This window comes from Haliotis rufescens, unplaced genomic scaffold (genome assembly GCF_023055435.1).
Source record: "Haliotis rufescens isolate VD_foot unplaced genomic scaffold, xgHalRufe1.0.p SCAF_26, whole genome shotgun sequence".
Taxonomy (NCBI): domain Eukaryota; kingdom Metazoa; phylum Mollusca; class Gastropoda; order Lepetellida; family Haliotidae; genus Haliotis; species Haliotis rufescens.
Window position 1 is genome coordinate 4,831,637 of NW_025963957.1, and position 22,637 is coordinate 4,854,273.

A 22,637-nucleotide genomic window follows, 5' to 3' on the forward strand; every position below is an offset into this window, starting at 1 on the left:
CACATGTGCCTCTCTCTCTCTCTCTCTCTCTCTCTGTGTGTGTGTGTGTGTCCGTGTCCGGATTAATGCCGATTTTATAATGCTATCCCACTGAGATACCATGCCGCAGTTTAACATGAGTACCCCACTTAGTATACTGACTCGGAGCCGACCAATCCTTGTTTCAGCCCATCAATGCCGAGCGCCAGCCAAAACACAAGTACCATCTTTTAACGTCTTTTGATATGACGCGACCGGGGATCGAACCCCCGACCTTCTGCTCTCCGGGCAGACGCTCTAACACTAGACCACGGAGGCGGTCTATCAGTGTGTAGTAGTGTAGTTATAACACATATACATACAACCTTGTTATGCTCTATTCCTTTACTCATCATCAGATACTTACAAATATTAATTAACAAATACGTACGCGTGTCCGAACCTTGCAGTTTCTAAAAAACGCTTCATATACAACTAAATACCCCTATCATGTTACATAGTGTCACATCTGACAGAAGTGAGTAATCAGCATCCTCAATGGCCTGGTTAATATGTATGATATCCCATATTTCTACAACTTGACAGAGTCCAGGTCTGCCTTGAGCTTCCCGAGTGCCGCCATCTTGGCCTCCCGCCTCCTCCTGGCCTTCTCCAGGCTGTCCAGAGGCACCTCCTTCACCATCTCCCCCTCGATGTGCTCGGCCAGAGCCCCACCCATCTGCTCAGGGGCACCGAACGACTGCTGCACCCGGAAAATCATGTCTCCATACCGCTCACAGTAGCTTCCAAACCCTTATGAGGAAAACATGTTATTAAAAAAAGAGTCGAATCAATTCATCGAAACGTCTTGTATTTATATCTTGGCTTATACATTATGTTTCACAAACAATAACATGGGCATTCTGAATTTTATTAGAATTGTTGCGATGGGCAGATTCATACACCCTTCCTCACTGAGACGGACGGACGGACGGACGGATTGATACACCCTACTTCACTGGGACGGACAGACTGATACACCATTCTTCACTGGGACGGACAGACTGATACACCCTTCTTCACTGGGACGGACAGACTGATACACCCTTCTTCTCTGAGACGGACGGACTGATACACCCTTCTTCACTGGGACGGACAGACTGATACACCCTTCTTCACTGAGCGGACAGACTGATACACCCTTCTTCACTGAGACGGACGGACTGATACACCCATCTTCACTGAGACGGACGGACTGATACACCCTTCTTCACTGAGACGGACAGACTGACACACCCTTCTTCACTGAGACGGACGGACTGATACACCCTTCTTTACTGAGACAGACTGATACACCCTTCTTCTCTGAGACGGACGGACTGATACACCCTTCTTCACTGAGCGGACAGACTGATACACCCTTCTTCACTGAGACGGACGGACTGATACACCCTTCTTCACTGAGCTGACAGACTGATACACCCTTCTTCACTGAGACGGACGGACTGATACACCCTTCTTCACTGAGACAGACTGATACACCCTTCTTCACTGAGACGGACGGACTGATACACCCTTCTTCACTGAGACAGACTGATACACCCTTCTTCACTGAGACGGACGGACTGATACACCCTTCTTCACTGAGACGGACGGACTGATACACCCTTCTTCACTGAGACAGACTGATACACCCTTCTTCACTGAGACGGACAGACTGATACACCATTCTTCGCTGAGACGGACAGACTGATACACCCTTCTTCACTGAGATGGACAGACTGATACACCCTTCTTCACTGAGACGGACGGACTGATACACCCTTCTTCACTGAGACAGACTGATACACCCTTCTTCACTGAGACGGACGGACTGATACACCCTTCTTCACTGAGACGGACGGACTGATACACCCTTCTTCACTGAGACAGACTGATACACCCTTCTTCACTGAGACGGACAGACTGATACACCATTCTTCGCTGAGACGGACAGACTGATACACCCTTCTTCACTGAGACGGACGTACTGATACACCCTTCTTCAGAGACGACAGAGACGAGAGATGTTTATTCCTACTTACCTTCAGCGTTGAGATGTGCAGTCTGGAAAGGCCCGTTGAAGGCATATCGCCGTCCAAGTCCCGCAGACAAAGCCTTATTGACACCATCAGGGCTGAGGAATCCACCCTGCGGGAGATGAAGACAAAGATGAGCAGTGGTTTAGATGGGTCCCTGAAGCTCGAGGACAGCTGCACCATTTACAAGAGTCAAAGCTCGTGTGTACAATAACGACAAAGTGATGTTTAAGTCCGACAAACGATTCTCAACAAAGGCGAACAGGACAGGGAGTCGTACCTTCACGAGTCGGTAGCTTTCCGCCATGATGGCAAATTGCATCCTGTTGAGGACAAATCCTGGGATTTCTGTCTTGAGTGTGATGGGAGACTGTCCGACCGCCTTCATCAGGTCCTGTGCCCGAGTCATGGTTTCCGGGGCTGTCCAGGGAGCAGGGACCAGCTCAACAGCCCGCGAGTAGAAGGGAGGGTTTGTCTGTGTGTAGAATAGAATGTCGTGATGTTTTTTGTTTAATGAGCTACATTTTTGGAGCTACATTGAGTGAGTGAGTTCGGCTTTAACGCCGCGTGTAACAGTATTCCACATATCACGGCATGTCAGCTTTATGTAAGAGGAAAGGCCGAAGCACGGGTTATGTGCTGACAAACCCAGAAACATAATCGGAGCGACGGATTCGAACCCACGATCATAGGTTTCTGGCGTACCCAACGGACGAAGCTCCGCACACGAATTGCGGCGCCTTTGACCACTGGGCTACCCGTGCCCCCGAGCTCCATTGACATCTTGAGACGCCGTACCTCGATTACTCTCCCACTTGACATAAGGCAAGAAAACTGATCTACTGATGTATTGATATACTGGGTATGTTTGCTCAGGATTACAGCAAGTAAAAAAACCGACGTGATTCAGGAATATGACGCAGGTAGAATGCTGCAGGTGGGAGTTATTTATCGTACAATAAAACACTGCAGGGAGAATACACCATGAGGGACGCAGCCCCGACTGGGTTTTTCTCCCTGCAGTGTTTTGTTTTACGATAAACAACGACCACGAGTCGTTTAATTCTTATATGGGATATCAACATTTTACAGCCTATAAATGTCTATACATTGTACAAGCTTTAAAAACATTTACCCGTATTTAAATAATGACGACTCCCTGAAAACAATCCGACCTCGGCAATGTTAGACAACTCCCATTTTATTTACGACGTCATCAAGTTGCGAGTGCATGTTCGAATGTCAGAAATGACGTCATGATAGAACAATGTTGTACCGTGAAATAAAACCACGCTTCGTTCTTCATTGGTCTTGGCGGTTTTATCGGGTGGCGTACATAAGGACTTACTGGATGAACGACAAGGAAATTCTCCTTGTGTTTAAGATTTCGCGACAGTTCTGAAGGCAGGATGGAACTTGACGAGCTAGCAACAGTTGTGTCCAGGGAACAATGTTGATCCACTTGTGTTAAAACCTGCCGCTTTAACTCCTTGTCTTCCGGGACACACTCCTGCCAAATACAGACATATACAGAAACTTCAGTGAGGGTGTGAGATGAGTTTCAGGCCGCCTTTAAGAGTGTTAAGTTATACATCTTGTCGTCAACTTTAAATGAATAGGCGTATGTGCTCCTATCGGATTCGTTGAAGATTCCAACACCTAAAATACATGTCTTCGTATGTCCGTAGAAAAACGTAGCATTCACTCACTCAACATTGTCCGTGGTGTCTTGACTAAACAGGCGTCACCCAAGCGCGGATGACGCTACATTCAAACATAAATCAACCGTCGAAATGCTGCCCTTACATTCATACCACTTTTGACTCACCTGGACCCAGATGGCGCCGGTGACACACTCCCCAAGGTCTTGTACCCCCCGTATCCTCCCCCACTGCTCCTCCACCCCCAGCGTACCACGGAGAAGGCCGCCACGTGACAGGCTGTGCAGCTGCTCCAGCAGTGACTCAAGAGTGCGCGTCACGCGATCAGGGATGACGTCATACAGCGCAACCTGGTAGCCAGCACTTGCAAACAGCACCGCCCAGCTTCCTCCAATCTGGCCACTGTAGAAGCGAAAAACAGGTACAAACTAACAGGTTGTGTGTTAAAACAGCGTGAAAGTACCTCAGGTTATCATACAGCGTTTGGATTTAGTGAGTTAGTTGGGTTTAAGGCCGCTTGGAGCAGTATTCCAGGTATATCACAGCGTTAGTCTGTCACACAAACCCTGATACAAATATATCCAATACAGCCCATGCAAGTCTATACTGTTTGGCAAGTCTAGATTACTGCAGTATCTGAAAATGAAGAGAGTCTCTGTGCTCCTTTTTATTATATTTTTATGAAGATAAATTAACAACTGTTTGTTTTTCTGTAAGATATGTTCATTTCAGAGACTAGATGTTAGTCTTATCACAGCGTGCCAGCTTGATGGGAAAAAAGCCCGACACAGAGCTAGAATACATGTAGTACCCATGCAGACACAGGTACAACACAGAATGTAGCGGAGGATGAACGCTGGGTGAACACTGGATGAACACTGGATGAACACTGGGTGAACACTGGATGAACACTGGATGAACAGCGGGTGAACACTTGATGAACACTGGATAAACACTGCATGAACACCGGGTGAACACCGGGTGAACACTGCATGAACACCGGGATGAACACCGGGTGAACACTGCATGAACACCGGATGAACACTGGGTGAACACTGCATGAACACCGGATGAACACCGGGTGAACACTGCATGAACACCGGGTGAACACTGCATGAACACCGGGTGAACACTGCATGAACACCGGGTGCACAACGGGTGAACACTGCATGTACACCGGGTGAACACTGCATGAAAACCGGGTGAACACTGGGTTAACACTGGATGAACACTGCATGAACACTGGATAAACACCGGGTGAACACTGCATTAACACTGGATGAACACCGGGTGAACACTGCATGAACACAGGGTGAACACTGGGTTAACACTGGATGAACACTGGGTGAACACCGGATGAACACTGGGTGAACACCGGATGAACACTGGGTTAACACCGGGTGAACACTGGATGAACACTGGGTTAACAACGGATGAACACTAGGTGAACACCGGATGAACACTGGGTTAACACCGGATGAACACTGGGTTAACACTGGGTGAACACCGGATGAACACTGGGTTAACACCGGATGAACACTGGGTGAACACCGGATGAACACTAGGTGAACACCGGATGAACACTGGGTTAACACCGGATGAACACTGGGTTAACACTGGGTGAACACCGGATGAACACTGGGTTAACACCGGATGAACACTGGGTTAACACTGGGTGAACACTGGGTTAACACCGGATGAACACAAGGTGAACACTGGTTTAACACTGGGTGAACATTGGGTTAACACTGGGTTAACACCGGGTGAACACCGGATGAACACTGGATGAATGTGGAGCCTCGTGGAACAATAACTCAAACACTCATATTCTTTAATTATTTATTCTGCAAATACACCACGAACATGGTTGTCTCTACAGAGATGTTGGCTGATGCATCTGCCTACTTTCATCATCCAACTATGAACACCCTCGAACAACCTGATATTCACATATGAAAACCCTACCAAAGCTGGAATGTCCGTTAGAACCTATATTTCCCTTACTGGTGCCTTCCTCAATCTGATATTCCCGTACGATCACCTTCCCAAACAAAATAGCCCTCCATTAACGCCCTGCAAACCCCGATTTCATCGTAGTAAAACCCTCCGAACACTTATCTCCCCGTAATAACACCCCCGTCAACCTGGACCTCCCTCGAGGCCCAGCTCCCTCGTAGGAACCCTCTTCTACCCATGCTCTATTATTTCAACCATGTTATCATAAGGATCTCAGGCACATGGCCAATTCACGGGGTGGATCTAAGTGCCCCCGCTAGGTGTCGCTTCTTCTCTGTCCAAGTCCCGGATGAGACGAGACAAAGCTGCTAAGCGTCCATCTCGCCACTGACGTTTCTCCTGGAGTTTGTCAAGAGGGCAGAAGAGCTCTAGTTGCTGGAACATCTTCTCTACTGTCGGTCCCCCCATCTTCTCGGGTGCAGCAAACGTTTTCTGTACTCTGTAAACAGCCTCCCCATATTTGTTGCAGAGATCCATGAACCCTGAAACGGTCATTATTTTATTGATGTTTACATCCCAGAACACCGAGGTATTAAGTACATTAACAGAGTATACACGCCATCTCTTTATACATTCCATCTTGGTACAATTCCTCACTCGTAATAGGGAATAATGGCAATGCGATCCCTATGACCTTCATTACTAAGAGGGGAATACCCTAATATACCAAAACAAGTTAGAGATTCTTTAAATGACAAGCTATCTTTACGGCACTGTGTGAGTATATTTGAACTCTGTGAGTATATTTCCCATATGACACTGTGTGAATTTTGAAACAGATTTTCAAGACTTCATGAGCAGTCAACATAGAGACACGTCACATCACCACCAACCCACCCCACCCCCCTCACAGACACACAACCACCCCTCGTTCTCTCATAAGTGTCATTGTGCTTGAATACAAGCAGAATCGCAAATTATTGTGATGTTTATTACATGAGCGAGTGTGACGTTTCCACAAAACAAACTACGCGAAACCTCGTTCTTTAGAGTGAGTGAGTATAGTTTTACGCCGTCTTTAGCAATATTCCAGCAATATCACGGCGGGGAACACCAAAAATGGGCTTCACACATTGTACCCATGTGGGGAATCGAACCCGGGTCTTCAGCGTGACGAGCGAACGCTTTAACCACTAGGCTACCCGACCGTCCCTGTTCCCGAGTCGTTCACTGGATAATCAAAGCGTAGCTGGTGATAAACCTCTGGCCTCTTGCCTCACCGTCTGCATTGAGATGTTCAACCTGGAACGGCCCGAAGAAGGCGTACCACATCCCTAGCCCCTCCGTCATGGCGACCTCAATGGCTTCAACGTCACACACGTCATTCTGGGAAAAAATATATCGAAAATTGTACCCTTGAAAAGAATAATTACGCTTCACACTGTTGCAAATGTTATATGTCCTCGTGTATAGCAGCATATATAATGATATATTTTAACTATCATGCACCATTATTATACAGCTGTACAGTTATGAATCCAATTATACTCGGTGTAAAACATAATACGCATTAATGTAATGCACGTTAAAATGTTTATGTACTATTAAATATCGTGATTTTTGTCGTTATACTATTAAACACCATCCACGTTCTATCTGTTATATATTCTGTTTGTATTGACTGTATTTTTGGCAAGTTCAACCTTTATAAGGTCGTAGGCCACACTCAGTATCGCAAACTGGATCCTCCCCACGGCAAACCCATCCACCTCCTTGTAGAACACGATGGGCACCTGACCAATGGCAGCCATGATCTCAGAGGTGGCAGTTGTCACGTGATCAGCAGTCCAGGAAGCAGGCACAAGTTCCACGACTGGGACATAAAATGGAGGATTAGTCTGAAACAGATGAAGATGAAACCATGACAACCAGCGCAGTGTCATGAGGGGATGCTAGATGCAGCATCACTCAGATATCGACAGTTTATTTCTCATTTGCACAAATAGGAACCATGATGCGATAAACAGAATATCAACACGGATGTTTTGTCAAGGACCTCCCTACATGCCGATTTCCTGGAGTGAGTCAGTGAGTGAGTATAGTTTTACGCCGCTTTTAGCAACATTCCAGCAATATCACGGCGGGGACACCAGACATGGGCTTCACACATTGTACCCATGTAAGGAATCGAACCCGGGTCTTCGGCGTGACGAGCGAAAGCTTTACTGTTTACAAGGTTTAGTCAGGAAGTAACAAAACAAGACTGATGCGCTTCCAGGAATTTGTCTCTGTTGGACTTGTGGTCAGATGTGATGTCTTTCTTTATGTGAGTGAGTGAGTGAGTGAGTGAGTGAGTGACTATGGTTTTACGCCCCTTTTAGCAATATTCATGGGCTTCACACATTGTACCCATGTGAAGAATCGAACCAGGGTCTTCGGCGTGACGACCGAACGCTTTACTGTTTAGTGAGTGAGTGAGTGAGTGAGTGAGTGAGTGAGTAGGGTTTAACGCCGCTTTTAGCAATATACCATAAAATACCGGGCACACCAGACATAGGCGTCACTCACTGTAGCCATGTTTTCTCAATGTGACACTAGGTATCTCTTTATTGGTAAGATGGCCAGATATCTTACCGGATGTGCCACCAGGAATCGGTCTTTGTTTGTGAGGTGGTCAGACAGGAGGGACGGCATCATCGCGCTGGTGGAGCTCGCCAAGATGGCTGTTGACGTCATGGCCGCATCCACATCCAGCAGCACGGCTCTCTTCAGCTCCCTCTTCTCGGGAACACATTCCTGCCGTCACAAGCAAACCATCACACATACTTCTTGCTGATGATTCAGAGTTCTCGATCAATCGTGTAATTGCTTAAACAGTATTTACAACAAATATATTACTCGTTAAATGACATTCATTAAACAATACAACTATCAGATTTACCTGTATGTACACGGCGTCGTTGACCGCCTCCAGCAGAGATGTGCTTGTGGTAATTCTCGAGAACTGGACATCAGCGGACAGGGTTCCTCGACCTAAGCCTCGCTCTGATAACATCGTCAGTTGTATCTGAATGTCCGTCATGGCGTCCTTGACCTGGCGCGAATCAGTGTCAAAGAGGGACACGAGGTAGCCGCCCGAGGCAAATAGCATCGCCCAACTTCGTCCAATCAACCCACTGACAATGATACAAACCCAAAGATCATTCGAAGAAGGCGGATGCCTTAATGCTTAACATGAACTTCATACGTCACACGTAGCGTACAATCTGTGCCTCCGTGTTTCACACGTGTTTACTTACCCTCCCTGTACCACACATGCCTATCTATGTTCCCTGTATCATACATGCCTATCTATGTTCCTTGTACCATACATGCCTATCTATGTTCCCTGTATCATACATGCCTATCTATGTTCCCTGTATCACACATGCCTATCTATGTTCCCTGTATCATACATGCCTATCTATGTTCCCTGTATCATACATGCCTATCTATGTTCCCTGTACCACACATGCCTATCTATGTTCCCTGTACCATACATGCCTATCTATGCTCCCTGTACCATACATGCCTATCTATGCTCCCTGTACCATACATACCTATCTATGCTCCCTGTACCATACATGTCTATCTATGTTCCCTGTATCATACATGCCTATCTATGTTCCCTGTACCATACATGCCTATCTATGTTCCCTGTACCATACATGTCTATCTATGTTCCCTGTACCATACATGCCTATCTATGTTCCCTGTACCATACATGCCTATCTATGTTCCTTGTACCATACATGCCTATCTATGTTCCCTGTATCATACATGCCTATCTATGTTCCTTGTACCATACATGCCTATCTATGTTCCTTGTACCATACATGCCTATCTGTGTTCCCTGTACCATACATGCCTATCTATGTTCACTGTATCATACATGCCTATCTATGTTCCCTGTACCATACATGCCTATCTATGTTCCTTGTACCATACATGCCTATCTATGTTCCTTGTACCATACATGTCTATCTATGTTCCCTGTATCATACATGCCTATCTATGTTCCCTGTATCATACATGCCTATCTATGTTCCTTGTACCATACATGTCTATCTATGTTCCCTGTGTCATACATGCCTATCTATGTTCCCTGTATCATACATGCCTATCTATGCTCCCTGTACTATACATGCCTATCTATGTTCCCTGTATCATACATGCCTATCTATGGTCCCTGTATCATACATGCCTATCTATGTTCCTTGTAACATACATGTCTATCTATGTTCCCTGTATCATACATGCCTATCTATGTTCCCTGTATCATACATGCCTATCTATGTTCCCTGTATCATACATGCCTATCTATGTTCCTTGTACCATACATGTCTATCTATGTTCCCTGTATCATACATGTCTATCTATGTTCCCTGTACCATACATGCCTATCTATGTTCCTTGTACCATACATGTCTATCTATGTTCCCTGTATCATACATGTCTATCTATGTTCCCTGTATCATACATGCCTATCTATGTTCCCTGTATCATACATGTCTAGCTATGCTCCCTGTACTATACATGCCTATCTATGCTCCCTGTACCATACATGTCTATCTATGCTCCCTGTACCATACATGCCTATCTATGCTCCCTGTACCATACATGCCTATCTATGCTCCCTGTATCGCACATACCTATCTATGCTCCCTGTACCATACATACCTATCTATGCTCCCTGTACTATACATGCCTATCTATGCTCCCTGTACCATACATACCTATCTATGCTCCCTGTACTATACATGCCTAGCTATGCTCCCTGTATCATATATGCCTATATATGTTCCCTGTACCATACATGCCTATCTATGCTCCCTGTATCATATATGCCTATCTATGTTCCTTGCACCATACATGCCTATCTATGTTCCTTGTACCATACATGTCTATCTATGTTCCCTGTATCATACATGCCTATCTATGTTCCCTGTATCATACATGCCTATCTATGTTCCTTGTACCATACATGTCTATCTATGTTCCCTGTGTCATACATGCCTATCTATGTTCCCTGTATCATACATGCCTATCTATGCTGCCTGTACTATACATGCCTATCTATGCTCCCTGTGCCATACATGCCTATCTATGCTCACTGTACTATACATGCCTATCTATGCTCCCTGTGCCATACATGCCTATCTATGCTCCCTGTTTCACACATACCTATCTGTGCTCCTTGTATCACACATACATATCCATGATCCGTGTATCATACATACCTATCTATGATCCGTGTATTATACATGCCTATCTATGCTCCCTGTACCATACATGCCTATCTATGCTCCCTGTGCCATACATGCCTATCTATGCTCCCTGTATCATACATGCCTATCTATGCTCCCTGTACTATACATGCCTATCTATGCTCCCTGTGCCATACATGCCTATCTATGCTCACTGTACTATACATGCCTATCTATGTTCCCTGTGCCATACATGGCTATCTATGCTCCCTGTTTCACACATACCTATCTGTGCTCCTTGTATCACACATACCTATCCATGATCCGTGTATCATACATACCTATCTAAGCTCCCTGTACCATACATACCTATCTATGCTCCCTGTATCACACATACCTATCTATGCTCCCTGTGCCACACATGCCTATCTATGCTCCCTGTACCATACATGCCTATCTATGCTCCCTGTGCCACACATGCCTATCTATGCTCCCTGTACCATACATGCCTATCTATGCTCCCTGTACTATACATGCCTATCTATGCTCCCTGTACTATACATGCCTATCTATGCTCCCTGTACCATACATGCCTATCTATGCTCCCTGTACCATACATGCCTATCTATGCTCCCTGTACTATACATGCCTATCTATGCTCCCTGCACTATACATGCCTATTTGTGCTCCCTGTACTATACATGCCTATCTATGCTCCCTGTATTATACATGCCTAGCTATGCTCCCTGTACCATACATGCCTATCTATGCTCCCTGTACTATACATGCCTATTTGTGCTCACAATATCGAATATTAAAGTGTTTCACCCTGTTTCACACATTTCTTTCTGTGTCGCTGTACCACAGATTTTAAAGCATCGAGGCGCTGGTTGCCTTACCTATCCTTGGTCTTTTGTAAACTAATATGATATCAAGAATTCAGTTAATGCGTTAATACACATATAAAGTGAAGCCTAGCTTCACACAATTTAGTCCAATCGGTTTTCCACGGTTCATCCCGGACGTACCGTACCAGAATCCCCGCCTGTCAGACATGGGAACCGCCTCCATGGTCTAGCGGTAGAGCGTCCGCCCGGAGAGCGGAAGGTCCGGGGTTCGATCCCCGGCCGCGTCATACCAAAAGACGTTAAAAGATGGTACTTGTTGTTACCCTGTCTGGCGGTCGCCATTAAGGGGCTAAAACAAGGACTGGTCGGCTCGGAGTCAGTATACTGTGTCTGAGAGAGGTATTCATGTTAAACTGCGGCATGGTATCTCAGTGTGCTAGCACTATAAATCGGCATCAGTCCGGTCTAGTACAAGCAGCCACACACACACATACACGTGCATGCACGTCGCTATATAAGTGCAATAATCTTGGAGGCGACGTTAAACCCATTTTCACCTCACCTCAGATATGGGGTCTTGCCAAAATATGGAAATTAACTAGAGACAAATACCTGCACTCGGCCCATGATAGCCGACAGGATTACAGTGTATTGTTGATTTGCTGTTTTCGTCCTCCCAAACTGAGGATGTTCTTAGTAGAAGTATTACACTGATGGTGAAATAATCTATTTAACTATTTTAAACTGACTCTTTGAGTGGCATTCTAGAAGTTGGTGAGTATGTAAGAAAACGTACAACTTTATGGATAACAAGTTCTGGTATATTGCATATAGCGACCTTTCTATGTATATTCTTACACAGTTATATAGCTGGAGTGACAACCAGGTGATGAACGGTTTATATCCTGACATGTTGTGATAAGCAGCATATTAACATAGACAACAACAGGTAATAGATAACAAGTAGCATACAGATAATTGGATGAAGCCAAACGTACAGTAAGAATAACAAATAGCACACAGGTTATGAAACACACGGTGCAGTGATCAACAGAGATGAAAGGCAATACATCTCGTTTGCCTATGAAGATCTAATCAAGCAATGGACTATTTTAATCAGGATCGAGTCAACTTGTCACAACTGTTTAATCCTTTTTATCCTTACTGTACATCTAGTAATGAAGCATTAAAATGTATCCTGACTATTTATTCCGCTAAGTCCATGTGTAAAATATAATAACCTTTATTCAGATTTGATTGAATGTAACGTCGGTGTTCGCAAAGGTTGTGTACTCAGCCCCTACGTATTTTCGATGTTTATTAATGAGTTGGCAGAGGAAATCAAAGCATCTTGTAGTTACGGTAACCAGTTTCACTTAGACATAGTACATTTGTTCTTTTCACTTTTCGCTGATGATGTTGCTGGGTTACTATATATTGCTGTAACGATCAACCAACTATTAACCTGGATAAGACAAAAGTTTTTTTAAAGAAAGGAGGTATTCTGGCGAGAATTGAAAAGTGGTATTACCAAGAGAAGCTGTTGGATTGTGTTTCATGTTATACATACTTGGGAGTTACTCTAAGTAAACCTTTTTCTTGGGTTCCACGTATAGAAAATGCTAGTTGAAAATGCTAGTTCACGGGCTAAGAAGACATTGTTCAATGTTTTGAGATCACCCTATTAATTTAAGACAATTCCTTATGACCTGTTCCTTAACACAATTGATACACATCGTATTTAAAGAAAACTGGTCCGTTAAAGTCAAACACTTTTACTGTATTTTCTTAAGAAAATCTCTGTCAGAAGTGTTGGGTCCGATTTGGCCCGGGCTGTCAAAATCAACTTAAACCTCACAGATGTATATTCAAATGTATTCACATCTATAAACGAATTTAATATCTACCTATATACCACTTTAAAGTGTCTCGGTTCGCTGTATTTAAAGAAAACAAGGTGCTCAAAGTGAAGCCCTTTTCCCTCTACATTCTCAACATAGTCTCTATCAAAAGTGTTTGGCTTGTGTTGGGTCCGACTTGGTCCGGGCTGTCAAAATCAACTTTAAACACATAGATGTATCATCAAATGTGTTTACATCTATAGATTAGTATTTTATCTACCTATATACCACTTTATAATGTCACAGTACATCGTATTTAAAGAAAACTGGTCCGTTAAAGTCAAACACTTTTCCTGTATTTTCTTAAGCAAATCTCTGTCTGAAGTGTTGGGTCCGACTTGGCCCTGGCTGTCAAAATCAACTTAAACCTCACAGATGTATATTCAAATGTATTCACATCTATAAACGAGTTAAATATCTACCTAAATACCACTTTATAGTGTCTCAGTACATCGTATATAAAGAAAACTGGTCCGTTAAAGTCAAACACTTTTACTGTATTTTCTTAAGAAAATCTCTGTCAGAAGTATTGGGTCCGACTTGGCCCGGGCTGTCAAAATCAACTTAAACCTCACAGATGTATATTCAAATGTATTCACATCTATAAACGAGTATAATATCTACCTATATACCACTTTATAGTGTCTCGGTTCGCTGTATTTAAAGAAAACAAGGTGCTCAAAGTGAAGCCCTTTTCCCTCTACATTCTCAACATAGTCTCTATCAGAAGTGTTTGGCTTGTGTTGGGTCCGACTTGGCCCGGGCTGTCAAAATCAACTTTAAACTCACAGATGTATCATCAAATGTGTTTATATTTATACCTTGTTTTCTTTAAATACGATGTACTGTGACGGGAACATAAACATTATACTGATAATGATGATGATAGTTGTTTATGATGAGGATGATCACCATATTTTAACGTCTATGGTGTGATTAACAAGGAGGCCTTTCATGATTGAATTTAATCGTGCACTATTGCACATATTTATTTATCTGAACATACTCTTGTGAAGCATGTCAAGACTGAAAACAAGTCATTCAATGGATATTCCTAAACGACCCATTGATGCAGTACTGAATATCAATGTTAATGTTTATTTTGTTGATGGTGCCATATCAAATCGACCCAGAACCAGTCACTTGCCACTTCAAAACGTCAATGTGTGATTTTGTGTCAAAGTTGATGTCCAGCTTGACACAAACACAGTATCTTTGGCATGGTTCGATCCTCTTGTTACCGTAATGTGTGGTTTTGACTCCGAGACCATCAATGGTACGACCCAGAATATGCAGAGGGCGTCGTGGGAAATGATATTTACATATAGAATTCTTTGGAATACGCCCACATACAGAGTCAGACGTATCCAAGCGAACAAACCTGATATGGTCCTTTTTGATAAATCCAACGAAAGCATTGTATGACCGATTTATCTGTTTCTTTTGAAACTAATGAGATTGGGGAGAAACAAGGCAAAGACAGTATGAGGACCGTACTAACGAAATGTCAAGCTAGCTTCCCAAGTTGTTATACTCGCCATTCATGACAAGAAAAATCCCGTTTCCTGATGCTTAAAATAGTGTTTATATTAATTAAAATGCACACATTTCCAAATATTCGAAATATTCCAGTGTCCATACCGTCCACTATCCTGGAAGGTGTATCTTGCCACATATGTTAGCGGGTAGAGACACAAAACCAAATAAGGACATGACACATGTGTATGCATACAATTTGGAATAATATGGACAGTTTACAATCCTAGACACATTCCACATTAAGCCATGTTAGATCATGTTTACACTGCTGTTTTATGTATGAGAACACAAGAAAGTACGTATTTGTCAGACATTCAAATCTCGGGTTCAGCAAAAGTTTTCGTATCTATTTTTAGTATAAATCGTTAGGAGTTTTGCGATCAGGGTGTTAGTTGTCAATTTTAGGGGCTTAAAATGCACTTTAATGAATCCTTGGAGTCTGTAACCTTGAGAAACGTTGTTATGTTATTAATACAAAAATCAGTAAAAGATATATTGTGACCGGAACTAGCATGTTCGAGGTAAAGCTTACGTTTTGTGTACCATCAAAAGCATGCCAGTGATGACATTTCTTCAAAACATGACAAAATCCCTATCATCCACAACATGAGAGATATTGACCACGAATGTGTGTACCGAACTCTCGAACCTATTCTCCGATCACGACAGCCTCACCATAAAAATACATATAGATTTGGACCTGTGAAGATCAGGGTTAGAACAGATCTTCAGCAACCAATGCTTGTATTAAAAGGTGACTATGGTTGTCGTTAGAGGCGACTAACGGGGTCGGGTTGGTTGTCAGGCTCGCTGACTTGGTTGATTGGATGCATGTCATCTTATCGCAATTGTGTGGATTGATGCTCGTGATGTCAATCACTGGATTGTCAGGTCCAGACTTTATTATTTGCATGACCTCCGTCATATAGCTGGCATATTGCTGAGTGTGGCGTTAAACAAAAAAACAAACAAACAAAACATATAAATTTAACCGCTTATTTCAAATTCGAGATAAAAATACATGGCGCCATCCTGAACTCCCAATCTGACTTTACAATAGAACTGTGTACCATGATATCGAAGTTTGAATTTGCTGCCGTGACAGCTTTAAGAAATCTTAATTAGAATTTTACTTAACTGTAAACAATTCTCCTCGATACAGGTTCAGGAATCCGTAATGAAGTCAAAGAAAGTGATCATTTGCAACATTGTCAAACTAAGTTTCATCCACAGAAACTACGGACCTTTTTCGCAAAACTAAAATTCAACTCAATCCTTCACTTTTTTTTCTGTCACAATGTTTATTGATTATTACCTGCGAAATACATTTCAATTAGTCATCGAGATACATTAATTTTCAATTAGCCACACCTTACACCTGTTGTATTCTGAATTAATCATCTATGCAATCGTATTTCTATGGATCTATAAAACACAGTCTGTTACTCAGTTTTATTTCGCTTATTGACTTTCTACATAGGTGAACAGGGGCATTTATTTTACATGCAAACAATATGTTATGCAGGAAAAGATAATTACATGATAGGGGTTTGTGAACAAACAAATAATTATTTATTCAAACACCTCTTCCTTTAAAAAAACATATATATATTAACACACACAAATGGTTTTTACAAACAATAGTTGATTTTATGCTTCCAAACAAACCACACGCAAGCTATTGTTGAATTTTAAAATATAGCCAAGGTAAATGTATCCACAATCATATTTGATCACAAATATCGTTCTGTTCTATATAAATGTAACAAGTGAACTAACCATTTCAGTGGATCTCAACATGGACAAAATTGTTGGAGATGTTCAATGAGTGAATGTTTATTTAATGAAGTAAAAACGTAGATTCTTTCTTTTGGTAAATACATGTAGCTGTACATCTTATAGATGTTCCAAGAGAAAATAATATAATATCTACCTATATACCACTTTATAGTGTCTCAGATCGCGGTATGTAAAGAAAACTTGGTGCTCAAAGTGAAGCCCTTTTCCCTCTACATTGATGATACATCTGTGTGTTTAAAGTTGATTTTGACAGCCCGGGCCAAGTCGGACCCAACACAAGCCAAACACTTTTGATAGAGACCATGTTGAGAATGTAGAGGGAAAAGGGCTTCACTTTGAGCACCTTGTTTTCTTTAAATACGATGTACTGTGACATTATAAAGTGGTTGATAGGTAGATACAATACTAAGCTACAGGTATAAACACATTTGATGATACATCTGTGTGTTTAAAGTTGATTTTGACAGCCCGGGCCAAGTCGGACCGAGCACAAGCCAAACACTTTGAGCACCTTGTTTTCTTTAAAAACCGCGATCTGAGACACTATAAAGAGATATTTAGGTAGATATAATACTATTCTAAAGATGTGAATCCATTTCATGTTACATCTGTGAGGTTTAAGTTGATTTTGACAGCCCGGGCCAAGTCGGACCGAACACTTGTGAGAATGTTGAGAGTATGGAGAGAAGAGGTCTACTTTAACCAACGTGTCTGCTTTATACACGATGAACAGTGACATTATTAAGTGGTATTTACATAGATATAGTACTATCCTATAAATATAAACGCTATGCCGACAGGTGGAAATTTGTATCTCGATAGCTAGAAGTATTTGATACGTTTCAAGTCTTATTTCGTTTAACGATTGCCCTTTTACATGTTACCTAGATCAGCGACGCTTACACACAGCTCCACTTTCTGGATTTCAAGCGATTTACTCCGAAATACCTAATTATGTTTCACGTTTTTGGTTGGTGATTTATTCAGTAATGTCATGTGTGTATGTTGCATCAATAATATGTAGGTATGATCGCCGATAATGAAGTAATTAGCCAATAACACTTTGGCCCGGCCCGGCCCGACTTTTAGGCAATGCCCACAGATTGCACCAGTTCTACTTCATGGCGCGGAAATATGAGGTAGACAAATTTAAACAATTGGAATCTGTACAGATAACGGCATATAAGAGGTATTTTTGAGTAAAGATGTTTACTCTAAATTATGTTGTCCTATGTGAATGTGGTCGATTTACATATCAACAGCTAACGTGTAATTATATACTGGTTTACGTTATTAGCAATGCCAGATACCTTAGAAAATGTTACATTATGATAATTCAAACTGCAAACAATGTTAAGATTAACTGGGATTCCAAACTGAAATCTTTGTTATATCGCTTTGGATTTGGATATGTATGGAAGCTCAAAATGTTTCATTAAAAGAATCGTTTATTTCAGAATTTGTTATCAGACTAAATTTGCTTTTGAACAGGACTGGCATTTCTCATTGTCAAACAATTCCAAAAAATAAATTTATCCCTCTTTTAACTCACTTCTTAATGTTGAACTATATTTGAAAGAAATTACCATTGTAAGTAAAGATGTGTTCCAAACACATTCGTTATTCATCCAACACTAACGTCTACATCTCAGGTAAAGATAATTACAAATCTTGCTATGTACATTTATCATGCCAACAATCTTAGGAAATAACAAAACTATGTTCTGTATTTCTTAAATTTGTTCTGCACATTACGTTTTTACTGTGCACAGTTGGATCAATTGTAAGCTGTAAGTTTTGGCCGATGGCCTACATCTACAATCTGCATCTGTGATAACCAGCAGATAAACATAGACAACAACAGGTAATAGATAACAAAGAGCATACAGATATAGATGAAGCCAGTACAGTAAGAACAACACATTGCACACAGGTAATGAAACACACGGTGCTGTGATCAACAGGGATTAAGGGTATAACATCTCGTTTGCCAATAAAGATCCAATCAAGCAATAGACTGTTTTAATTAGGATCCAATCAGCTTGTCACAACTGTTTAATACCGTTTTATACTGATTTGTTCTGAATACAATACGTTACGAGATAGATATGTTCCATACAAATTCGTTATTCATCCAACACTGTTTAAGTTGAATTCGTTAATGTCTACATCTAATGTAAAGATAGTTACAAAACTTGCTATGTACATTTATCATGCCAATAATCTTAATCATCAGCATCAGCACAATCTGAGACTCATCTCTGTGACATTCAACTTGAAGATAGTGACATTGAATACCGTTTGCAAACTTTTGAAATATCGAGTTATAAGCACATGAAAACACTGATTTTATGCATCGCGCCAAACTTAGCAAACATGAATGCTGGTTTTTTTTTCACCCACCTGCCAATAATGGCTATTTTGTCCTCCTTCAGCTCTGTCGTTTGTTCTGATTGTTGTGTCGCCATGTTTGGGGTGTGTCGAGTGATGCACAATCACGTTTATCAGCCTGAAAGCCCTATTTGTCAACTAGCGGTCTCCTCGTGAATATTTATCTTTAGATATAGGGCTGTTGCATACAGCAGCTGTCGTCCTGGACAAATGGATATAGAAGCATACAGTATTTGCTATTTAGTGATACGTAACATGAGACTATGCCATGAATTAGTATACCAATGTTACCGTGTGATACAGAACTTCTATTAAATTTATGTATTCTGAATAACGATTGAGTTGGTTTTATCGCCGCATTGAACAGTATTCCAGTTTCTGCTTTGATATGCATTTAGAAGTGGGAATACTAAGTAAGGGTAAGAATGTATGGATGATCCTCACTTAGTATTCCAGTTATATCACGGCGTGTCAGCTTAATGTGGTAGGAAAGCCAGAAGTGATGCAGGTCTCACACGTTTACCACTGAAGTGAAATCCGCGAGAACGGGTATGGAGGTGACAAACAAAGAATTATCCGATCCTGTCACGACTAAGGGCCACAACTCTTCACAACGAAGTGCTACGCCTTAGACGATGGGCCATCCGTGCCTCCTCTGAACAAATCTAACTCTGATGTTTTACAGGTAATTAAATTCGAAAGTATATAGTGGAAATGTAATAATTCCACTAATTATGTATAATTTAGTTATAAAATACTATACTGAACCGCAAAAGAAACGTCACCATGGATACATATATGAGAAACCTTATTTGTCCAAACACTGTAAACATACTTTGAGACATATCAAAAACATGAAACTTTGCAAAACTGACCATCAAGGTTGAAATTAAAGTGTCAAATGTTCTTAAAGTGAAACACAACACTTGTCTCTGAGAAAATGGCATCATAAGTCAGTATCTCGTGTGTCCGCCATGTGCATTTATGACTGCCGTGCAACGTCGATACATGGAATGGATGAGGCGGTTGATGAAGGCCATAGGTACTTGAGCCCACACTCTGAGGAACGCCTGACGCAGTTCAGCTGCAGTTGTCGGCCTTGGTCGGACGTCATTCAGTCGTCTTTGAATCTCGTCCCACAGGTGCTCAATGGGATTTAAATCGGGACTGAGGGCAGGCCACTGCATGGTTCTGATGCGATTCTGCTTGAGGAAGTCACTTGTTGCTCTCGCAGTGTGGGCACGGGCGTTATCACGCTGAAACTCGTGGTTGCGGGGACGTGCCAAATGAGGTATGGCGTGTGGTCTCCAGACTTGATAAATGTACCGAGCTGCTGTGACACCATCGCGTCTCCCTGGACCGATGTTCTGGAAGACCACAGGGCCGACCCTCTGTGCAAGACCAATTCCACCCCACACCATGATGCTCGGATCACCCCAGAGTCTCTCTCAACAACACACGCATCCGAATAACGTTCCCCACGGCTTCGCCAGACTTTCTCTGCCATCTACTGTTGAGATACAGTAACGGCTCTTGTCTGAGAAGAGGACTCTTCTCCACTGCTGGTGGCGACAATGCTGGTGCTGTGTTGCCCACTGAAGACGGTCTCGGTGATGACGTGGTATCAGAATGGGTCCTCGGTGTGGCCTGTGACGGTGGAGGTGCCTGCTCGTCAATCGTCGTCGCACGGTGTCCGCACTAATGTGTCGCTGGTGTGTCCCCATGGTCTGTCGAGCAGATTCCGCAGCAGTAACAAAGCGATCTTGACGTCGGGTAGTGACCCTTGGTCTTCCACTACGTGGTCGGTCATCTGTAGTGTTGGTGGTCTGGTACCGTTTCTGGAGAATGTATATATAGCCCTTACGTGGACTTGAAATGCATTGGCTACTTGCCGGGCGGTTTGTCCGGCTTGCAATCGTCCGAGGGCTTGGTGTCACTGATTTCTTGTCAATCTTGGCATGTGGTAGCAATTCAATAACGAATGAATGTTATCTGATCTGGGTGGATTTTTATAGGGCAAGAAATGGGGGAACGCATGTGCATTTCAATTTGCATTTCAACTCACGTGCATCGGGTTACATGGCCGTTTCCGTGATGCCATTGGGCGATCGGTTTTATTGTCATCTGCTTTGTCTTTTTTTATCATCAAATTTCATTTTTCCGGACAAGGTAATGTGAACCTAGATATTTAAATGACAACTTTCCATGCAATGTTACTTGGGGTGACGTTTCTTTTGCGTTTCAGTATATATGTGATGATATTCCACTGAAATGAAAAAAACCCAACAAAAACAAACACTTAATGTCGAAATTACTTTCAGTTTTCCTAAGGGCATACTAAGATCTGTACGAAAATACATATGAGAACATTTTTCTTTTCTTGCCAAACTTTGTTTCCTCCATTGGCCTGAAAATATTGACACTTCACTCTTGGAAATATCAACTTGTCAGATCACTCGACGATAAAAAATATCTCAATAACCTCTATACCTTCCGTGTAATATTATTTCTGAAGCCATCGGAATAACAAGTATTATTATTAATTTATTCATCTGATTCTCCCATTCGTGTCATCCCGTGACAAGCGGAATGACGACTCGTGACTCCAGAACGATTTCAGACTGGTGTATGAATGTCAAAACTACTTCAAACAAAAACGATAACATGGTAAAACATGGTAAAACATGGTAAAAAAATAGGTATACAAAAGACCTTGCAGGGAAAAGTTATGTATGTCTTGTAGTTTAATGTATCTCTTTTAATTTCATTGACATTTAAGAACTGCAATGGTGATGTTTTGGCTTGAATTGGTAATTAAAATTATATATTGAAAAAAGATATTTGTTTTCACCTGTAATAAGATCCGGGACAGAATAGGTCTTCAGCAACCCATGCTCATGCATCTTCCCGAGGCAAGAGAGTTAACTGACTATAAAAGTTAACTCTCTTGCCTCGGAAAGATGATGTTCATGATGTCAGTCACTGGATTGTCTGGTCCAGACTGGATAATTTACAGACCGCCGTCATATAGCCAAATATTGCTGAGTGCGGCGTTAAACAACCAACCAACCAACCAGCCTTGTAAATGTATAGCGTTTGATAAACCTATGATATATTGTATATCAATATATTGTGTCTTGTGATTGTAAGGGTGCCACAGAAAAATGGTAAATATTTTAAAGGAATATTAACATATGCCGGACATATCGATACAAAATGAATTTCATTGACTATTACATTTACGTTACATTATGGTCAA

General features: G+C 42.2%; 1 protein-coding gene across 2 annotated transcripts; it reads right to left on the bottom strand.

The window, feature by feature from the left end:
- Positions 1-348: 348 nt before the first annotated feature.
- Positions 349-19,541, bottom strand: LOC124147351 (lambda-crystallin homolog). 2 transcript variants are annotated; one of them, XM_048402462.1, is made up of 6 exons: positions 19,391-19,541; positions 3,865-4,099; positions 3,385-3,546; positions 2,317-2,511; positions 2,043-2,148; positions 349-771 (listed from the first exon to the last, which is right to left on the bottom strand). In XM_048402462.1, exons 1-6 carry the CDS (start codon positions 19,453-19,455, stop codon positions 551-553), a joined length of 984 nt encoding a protein of 327 aa, XP_048258419.1. In that variant the 5' UTR covers positions 19,456-19,541; the 3' UTR covers positions 349-550. The 2 variants fall into 2 exon arrangements, with proteins under 2 accessions (XP_048258419.1, XP_046373997.2); XM_046518041.2 differs by lacking the exons at positions 349-771; positions 2,043-2,148; positions 2,317-2,511; positions 3,385-3,546; positions 3,865-4,099 and adding exons at positions 5,523-6,195; positions 6,934-7,039; positions 7,357-7,551; positions 8,288-8,449; positions 8,595-8,829.
- Positions 19,542-22,637: the final 3,096 nt, after the last annotated feature.